At 31.5% G+C, this 9,038-nt stretch overlaps 1 protein-coding gene across 1 annotated transcript; it reads left to right on the top strand.

Annotated features, from left to right (window-relative positions):
• Positions 1-429: 429 nt before the first annotated feature.
• On the top strand, positions 430-3,801 carry LOC109187480 (ubiquitin-conjugating enzyme E2 36-like). Its single transcript, XM_019337684.1, has 8 exons — positions 430-581; positions 769-796; positions 1,396-1,482; positions 1,966-2,024; positions 2,889-2,930; positions 3,012-3,085; positions 3,316-3,413; positions 3,519-3,801. The coding sequence occupies exons 1-8, from the start codon at positions 546-548 to the stop codon at positions 3,554-3,556; spliced, it is 462 nt and encodes a 153-aa protein (XP_019193229.1). The 5' UTR covers positions 430-545; the 3' UTR covers positions 3,557-3,801.
• Positions 3,802-9,038: the final 5,237 nt, after the last annotated feature.

Here is a 9,038-nt window from a genome sequence, read left to right as displayed (position 1 = left end):
TATATATATATATATATATATATATATATATATATATATATATATATATATATATATATATATATATATATATATATATATATATATATATATCGGTGTTGTGCCAGTGAAGAACACAAAGAATAAGAGAAACATATTTGTAGAAATCCTTTCTTTCTCTTCTTTAATATCATTTGCAATGCTAGCTTAAATAATATTTTAAAATAAGTTAGTAGATATTAACTTTTAAACTTTCAGATTTAAGTTAAGTATGTCAAACAGAACCTCAATATTATGAGAATGATACATGATACTCCGTAATTGATAAGAAATATAGAAAATTGACAGCAAATTTTCCTCAAAATAAAACAATTGGGAAACAAATAGAGAACTTAGAAAAATGAAGCCCCAAGTTGAAAAATTATATAATAATGCTCTACAGATACAGATTTTTCCGCACAGCGCTTTTGGCGAGAGAAAGTCTCCGACTCTCAACACTCTATCGCTGTCTCTACAAAAGCCTTAGCGTAAAAACTCCGACCGAAAGGAACTTTCGATTCAATTCAATGGCGAACAGCAATCTTCCCCGTAGAATCATCAAGGTAACGTATCTCTGTTCCGTCGCCGATCTTCTGTTTGTCTTTCAGTTCCGCTTCTGATTCAGCTGCAAACTTGGATTCTGAATTCATTTGCTCCGTATTTGCATCTCCGTTTTAGTTAGGGTTTTGTTATTCTGATCTCTCTTTCGTTTCGATCTCAATTTCATCACTTTTCCTTTTCATCTTTCAGGAAACACAGCGTCTCCTCAGCGAACCAGGTAACACTCACACACACACACACACACACACACACACACACACTCCCTCTCCCTCTCTCTCTCTCTCTCTCTCTCTCTCTCTCTCTCTCTCTCTCTATATATATATATATATATATATATATATATATATATATATATATATATATATATATATATATATATATATATATATATATATATATATATATATATATATATATATTGTGCGTTTGTTATATATATCACACTTGAATACAGGCATATGTATATACTGCATCCGTTTGTGCCGAATTTTGGGCTGTCTTGCTTGGGATAATTTTATGTTAAGTTTTAGCTCTCAAGGAATTAATACTTAGCTTTGCCTTTCAATGTCCGTTTGTGTAAATGTCTCCCTAATTATCCAAATGTAAATATTTGGGCTTTGTTTGTTATTCTATTCTCTCTCTTTTTTTTCTTTTTTTTTCTTTTTTTTCTTTTTTTCTTTTTTTTTTTTTTGTGGGGGGTGGGGTGGGTGAATAGGATATGAAATTAATATTGTGGAGTTAAGCTTGTTGTTTGTAACATGTATGTGAAACAAAGTGGTGTAAGGAATATAGTACTGTTTTTCTATTTGAGTGCAGCACCTGGAATAAGTGCTTCCCCATCGGAGGAGAACATGCGGTATTTTAATGTCATGATTCTTGGTCCAACACAGTCTCCCTATGAAGGTAATCAGTTTTTCTTTTGACTAGATGGTTTGTGAAGTCTGTGTCAGTTTTGTTTTTGGGTTTCATCTGTTCTCTAACTTGATTTCTACCTGGTGACTAAGTGAGGCTGCGGAAACTGAAGCTTTCAATTTGAAATGTTGACAATTAGTCTAGTTCTTGAATATTAATTAATTTTTGTAGTCTAATTTGAGTGAAAATGTTTGTGATCAAATATGTACAATTTTAGAAATTAAATGTTAACCTTTTTTTAATTCCTTCTACTGGGAGAAAGACTGAAAGAGTAAGGGTAAAATATGTTTTGCTAGTTTAGTACTGATCTAGCAATGAGAAAAATTAACAATGTTAATAGTATTTAGGTTGTGGCACATCTGCATTGTTGTTATGTTTAAATGTGTAGCAGTCCTGCAGATACTTGATTACCTTATGCTAGACTCTCCTCAACTATTCATTGGTTTGATTCCGTTGCATGATTTTCCACTGTAGGAGGTGTTTTCAAGCTGGAATTATTTTTACCTGAAGAATACCCAATGGCTGCTCCTAAGGTATTCCAATACATTTTGTTATGTCAAAGACTTGCTTGGGTCAGTGTATTGGGGCAGAATATAATCTGACTGCTTGGCTAGCTATTGACTATAGAGTTTCACTACTTGCTCTCTATATGCATAATACTAGCATCCTGGTTCCCATTACTGTGATGAATCTTAGAGCTAGGCATGCAATATTTATGTTTGTATGTGTGTACTTACTGGATCGTCCATGCATTTGTTTAACCTAATGGTGTCATTCAGATGGTGCACCTGATCTGCATAGTGCCTATCTATATTTGGTGCCTGCTATTTATATATGTTATGATAAGTGCATCATTTTTTGCCTTATTTTAGGTAACAATGCCAGTTCTAGAAATTGAACATCTGTCTAATCTTTTTTACACACTTTATTCTCTCAAATTTTGTCCCCTTCGCGATGTTATCAAAGGAACAACACAAAACCATAGTGAGCATACCAAACTGTATGTCTCTATTATGTTTGGAAATTTTTGGGTAGAAGATGCTTTTTATGATTTTTTTTTTTAATAATTTCCTCAATGTTTTCATGATCACACTTAAAATCTAACTGCAGTAAATCTGGCTTAGTTTTTCTTTTTTCACCGACTTAAATGTGTTGGATATTTCCTGAACTTAATGGGGATAGCTTTTAACAAGTCCTGAAGATTCAATTTCCATTTGAGGATCTGAAGTTAGTGAGCTTCTATACATTTGTGTGTTTTAGAATCATAATGTTGTTTCATACTTTCATCATATTTTACTTATATGAAGACAGAAGACACTCATTGGGATACTATTTTCTGGATCCCCCTTCCCAGGTGATTTTGAGATAACCATCAATTCATATTTTACATTTGACAGGTTCGGTTCCTCACCAAAATATACCACCCTAACATTGATAAGGTTTGTTATAATTGCTTTGTCATTTTACATTTTGACTTGAAAGATTACCTGCCTTTTTACAGATTGAAACTTTGTGTGCAGCTTGGAAGGATCTGTCTTGATATTCTTAAAGACAAATGGAGTCCTGCTCTTCAGATACGTACTGTGCTTTTGAGGTATTGACTGATTGAAGTTTCTAGTATCTCAATGGTTTTACTGACTTTGCATTGTGTAAATAAGTTGTCTGTGAGCAAAAAAAAAAAAAAAGAGATTGATGAGACATAAAAATCAGTGTAATGGTTGAAGAAAAGAGACTTACCTGCTTTAGACTAGAAAATTTTTATGTTTGTTGTATTGCACACTGATTACAATTACCAAGGTGATGCAATTTGAATTCTGTGTTTAGTATTCAAGCACTTTTAAGTGCTCCAAATCCAGATGACCCGCTATCTGAAAACATCGCGAAGCATTGGAAGACAAATGAGGTCGAAGCTGTTGAAACAGGTGGGTGCGCTCACAGTTTAGAATTTTGCACGTTGAACACAAAAGAAAAGAACCCTTCGTTTACTAGAATTTAAGTTTATTTATATTATTTATTATTGATTGCAGCAAAGGAATGGACGCGCCTGTATGCTAGCGGTGCCTGAAGTTTGTTGAAGTGGAAATGGTGCGTGCGATAAATAACAAAATGTGCGATGTATTATATCAAGTGTCTGATTAAATGTTGCCAAGGATGCTTGGTTCAAATTGGAATATATATATGTTCATCCTGGCTACAACAGGATAATTGTTTCCTTGCCATGAAGAAGTTGTACAATTAAATGGTGCATTCTGTTTTCATCATCTCTGCAAAAAAGCTATATAATGTCTTCTCACAATTACTATTTGGCCAGCTTGTGTGGTACCAGGTGGTCTCTCACGCCGTAATGTCTTTATGGGTAGTTCTTGCATGAATCTATTTATAGAAAACAACATATTTAATGCACCTCTTATATATATATATATAATCACAACTATCTTATATTGCGCGATGCCAAAGGTTTCTTTTCTTTTAGCTTGTGTAGTTGTATTTATTATTATTATTATTATTATTATTATTATTATTATTATTATTATTATTATAAAAAATTGTAGTGTTGGCACTTGGCAAATGGAAAATAGTAAATTTCAATAATATTTTTGTAATAATTTGTTTTTATTTTATGTTATACTAATAAGTGAAAATATTAAAAAAAAAAAAAAAGTAATTAGGTCAATGAACTTTAAAAAGTTACAATTAAACATATAAATCATCAATTTAATGCAATTAAACTAATAATAATTTGTTAAATTTTTACAATTAGGATACATAACGAGTAAATTGCATCTCTATCTTTTCTAGCATTTTGCTGCCGGCTTCTCCATTTGTTTTTTCTTTCCTTTTTTTTTTTTAAAAAAATAATAATAATAAAAATTGTCACATTAGCATTTTATCATAACCTTTAGGTAAGGAGCTATTTGGTTTAATTGCATCAAAATGACTAGCATCCCAACTTTGGTGATTTTTATTAAAGTTTTTCCAGGTCAGGTAGGAAATAGTAGAAGAAAAGAAAAGGGGGGAAAAAAAAGTGGTAGTTATGCGCTTAACGTGCATGTTGAGGGCGGTTGGTGTGCAAGATGTGTACCACCTTGTATGATTTCTTTTAATCGGGTGAAACTCGTAAAAAAAAAAAAAAATTCAAATTACAACAATATACACTCCCTTTTTCATCTACCCTCAAACAACTTCGAACTTTGACATAGGTGAGAGACGAAAAGATGAGAGAGAGAGTTGTCTCCAAAAACATTACATAAAATAAATGGGAAATTGATTGAAAAATGGTCGAATTTCAAGAATATTTGACAAAAATGAGAAACTTTTAAAAGTTGTACAAAAGTAGGAAAAACTTGTTTGGGAAATAAGTTTCTTGTTAGAAACGCAATTCCCAAGCGAGTTTCTAGAATTTCCAAAAAAATAAAATTTGTCATTAACGTGAAACCACTTGCGTTTCTCATAGTATACGAGAGACGTAAGTGTCTCCTTGACCGGTAAAATAATCGCGGGTTAGGACTCATTACTGTAAACATAGAAGGAGAATTATATGTCTTGAGAAGAAAATCAAAAGAGCCATTTATTCAAGCGGTGGCGACGATGATGACTATGAGGAAATCAATGAAAACGAAGAGGACCTCACAAAAACCGTAGAGACGCAAATCCCACTTGCGTCTCTCTTGACCGGCGATTATTTTGCCGGTCAAGGAGACATGCAAATGGCATTTACATCTCTCGTATACTATGAGAAACACAAGTGATGAAAAAAAAATCAAAAATTCGAGAAAAAAAAAAAAAAAAAAAACTCATTTCCTAAATGAATTTTTTCTACTTTTGTAGATTTTTTAAAAATTTCTCATTTTTGTCAAATATCCCTGAAATTTACCCGTTTCAGTCAATTTTTCAAAATAAGACAGTGGGCAACCCTGTTGGCTTGGGTTGACCGGACCGGCCAAACTGCAAAGCTGCAATTACCAAATTCCAAGGGTGTGTATTATTATTATACAATAGACAGACGTGAACACCCACTACATATATATCTATCATCTCCTTCATTCACTAGTTGGAAGTTAGTTAGTTAGTTAGGTGTATAAATGCTCACTGTCATTTCTATCTAATCTGCATTCATTCAACCCTCCACTAGACGACTCTTACTTCATCCACACCTAATTAAAACAGGGAGGGACGAGTGGATGACCATACTTCTTCACAAATTATATTCGGTTTCAAATCGACTGAATTAATGTGACAAGGAGTATAAGTTTTTAAAACCTAATACTTATCCTTACCTATATATAAAAGATGAAATCTCCTGCACTAAGAGCCTCCCTATTTCATAAAATCCATCATACTATAGTGTTTTGTTCAATTTAATCCTTATACTTAAACATTTTGTTCAATTTAATTCTTATACTTTAAAAAGTACAATTAAAAACAATAGTTAACGTTGTTAAGAGCATCTCCCTTAGGCATAGTTTTGAAAAAATTTTGTCGGATTACAAGGAGAGAGGAGAGAAAACAAAAGCAAAAAAATATTAAAAAAAAGAAGCATAAAAATAAATTAAAAAGGTTTTACGCGCCCTCTGGGTGCAAAGCTTGCATTGAACGCGCATGAGACCTCCGTAGCTTTTCCTTTGTTCTCTCCATGCGGGCCCCACATTTGGAGACAAAAACTCACTCTCTCTACAACTCTGCAACAACTCATTTTCTTCTCTCTCTCCTCTCCCTCTTTCCTCCACATAAGCATTAGCACTGCAAAAATCAATGAAAATTTTCCTATTGGGGATGCCCTATATGACCTTTAACTTGGCTTATGTGACACTTACATCATCTTTGCACCATCATGATATTTACACGCTAACTCATATATTATTTTATAAATATTTAAATTTAATTATTTTTACTACCAATATATTTCATTAATATGTCCATAATAAATAATGATATTAATATAATATTTTAGTGGTAAAAATATTTATAAAATAAATAATATATAAGTTGGCATGTAAATATCATAATTTATTTTTAAAATTATTAATATAATATTTTAGTAGTAAAAATAACTAATTTTAAATATTTATAAAATAATATACGAGTTGACATGTAAATATCATGATGTGGCATTGATGATGCGAGCCCCACGCCAACTATGTTAACAATTACATTAACACTAGTAATTATTGTCCTTAATTGTATCGCTTTTTAAATAGATTCAATTGAACAAAACACTATAATACAATGAACTTATAGGTAGTTTGACCCATAAAATCTAATACTTAGTATTACTAGATCCTGTCACATCATATAGTATTTGGGACTTAGACCAAATTTGATTTGTATAACATTTTCTTACCAGAAACACCCAAGTAAGTGCTTAATAAATAACTATCCGAATACAATATTATTGCATTTCACAATTCTGACAGATACTGATCACAAATTTTATATACATTAAGCTGATTGAGGTAGTGAGTTTGACTAGTTAATAACATTAGCTGATTATAGAAAGATACTTGGTAAATTAGATGTTAACTGATAAATGATTACATGCAAAATGATTTTCTCAAAAACTGATTTGAACAACTTTTTAAATTTTAGTGTTACAAAAAGCTAATTCATGAAACACTTAGTTGTTTAACCAAGTGAAACAGCTAATCAGGGCCGGCCCTCATAATTTAAAAAAAAAATAAATTGTATATATAGTGTATTAAGCCGCAGTCGGCATTACCGCAACACCGCTCTTACGAAATCGGCAATGCCGCAATACCCTTGCTTTTCCTTGCTTCGGCATTACCGCTATTATGCAAGTACGCAACCCTATCCCCTATGGCTTTATGTATTTAATTTTTATGTATACAGTATATTAGATTAGATTATTAGTTAGCTAATTAAGTGCTTTGGCTTTATGTATTAAATTATTTATGTATACAGTATATTAGATTAGATTATTAGCTAATTAGCTTGAGTTCATTGAGTATTTACAACATTATCAAAACCTCTTAATACTTATTTACACAAAATCACAAATCTCACAAATAGACAATGAGTGAGACGATAAATGCAATTCAATAGAATTGTCAATTCTTCTTGATCATATAAAGTCACAAATTTTAAAGTTTTTCAATTCTCTTAATAGGTAATTAAAATTATTAATATTTCACCATTATTGTTCATTGTTTTATTTACATGACTTGATAATTCTGATTTCAGAATAATATATATTCAAGAATTTGTTTCTTGATTAATTAGTTCAAATAGATGTGTAAAAATATGATGCTAAAGAAAAATTGTTAGATGCAAATCTTCATATAGAAGATCAAGATGATTGTGAGATTGGAAAAATTTTAAATGATAGTGTGCACAACGATGATAGGTATCACAGTGACAATGAAAATAATAAGAATGTTGATAGTTGTTTAGATGATGTTGGTCACAATGATAAACCAAATAATTCGCTTTTATTTGACATATATGATCCAAGAAATTGAGATGCTCTTGATTCTAAATTAATAGATATTCTTGTGTAAGATTCTAAATTGTTGAAATCTTATTTACGATCAAGTATGTTGCAAAAGAGACTCAATGAATTTGCTTTAATCTCTATTGAAAATGAGATTTTAGAAGAAGTTGATATCAAAAGTTTGGTGGATGATTTAAATGTGCACCATGCATGTCACTTTTTAAATGAAATTTTAGATTAATTTTTTATACAATATTTATATTTTGAATTTTTGACACAACTATTATTTATATATGCAAATTATTTGAAAAGGGGCTCAATTTAAGATATTGCACAGGACCCCATTTTTTATTGGAACGGCCCTGCAGCTAATATGTTACCAAACATGGCCAGGTGAATTGAATTAATGAGCAAGGTATGGTTTTGATGCAAAAAAGAGATGGGGAAAGATGTATTCACCTTGAAGTTGTTAATTAATTAGAACATGCAATGTATGGTTTCCTTGAAGATTAAAGAGGGAATTGAAGAAATAGTTAAAGAAGAATTAATGGGACAACTATACAATAAGATAATGACTTGTATCAAACACCACACAAACTTGATGCACTTAGAGAGAGACTACCTTCTTCCGCTGGTAACTGGAAATAAAGTAGTGCCTTCATTGCCTTTAGCTTGCTTGTTCATTAATCATTAATGCCAGCTTGGGACAAGGTTTTAGATTCAAACCTTTTTCAATGGAGTTGAAAAAAAAGGGGATTAAGAGATCAACAACAAAAAACGAAAACGAAGAAGAAGAAGAAGAAGAAGAATTTACACGGACTACGTCTAGAGGAGCAAATGAGATTTTTATTAATTGTGATGATGATAAATCATCCAAGGTTACAAACATTATATCATAAACTGTACATTTACAAACCCCCAACTCACTTAGAGACAAGTGTTGTTGCTCCATTCTACTCCACTTCACCTGTCATCTCCCAGTAACATATGAAGGCTCCACACTAACTCTTCTTTAGATAACTTAAGGGGCAAATATGGCAATGCAGCATACAAAATTCGAGACCATTTGCTATATTAAAACAATGCAAAAACAAGCAGA

This window comes from Ipomoea nil, unplaced genomic scaffold (genome assembly GCF_001879475.1).
Source record: "Ipomoea nil cultivar Tokyo-kokei standard unplaced genomic scaffold, Asagao_1.1 scaffold0191, whole genome shotgun sequence".
Classification (NCBI taxonomy): domain Eukaryota; kingdom Viridiplantae; phylum Streptophyta; class Magnoliopsida; order Solanales; family Convolvulaceae; genus Ipomoea; species Ipomoea nil.
The sequence above is the reverse complement of the archived record's forward strand: the minus strand, read 5'-3'. Positions and strand labels throughout refer to the sequence as shown.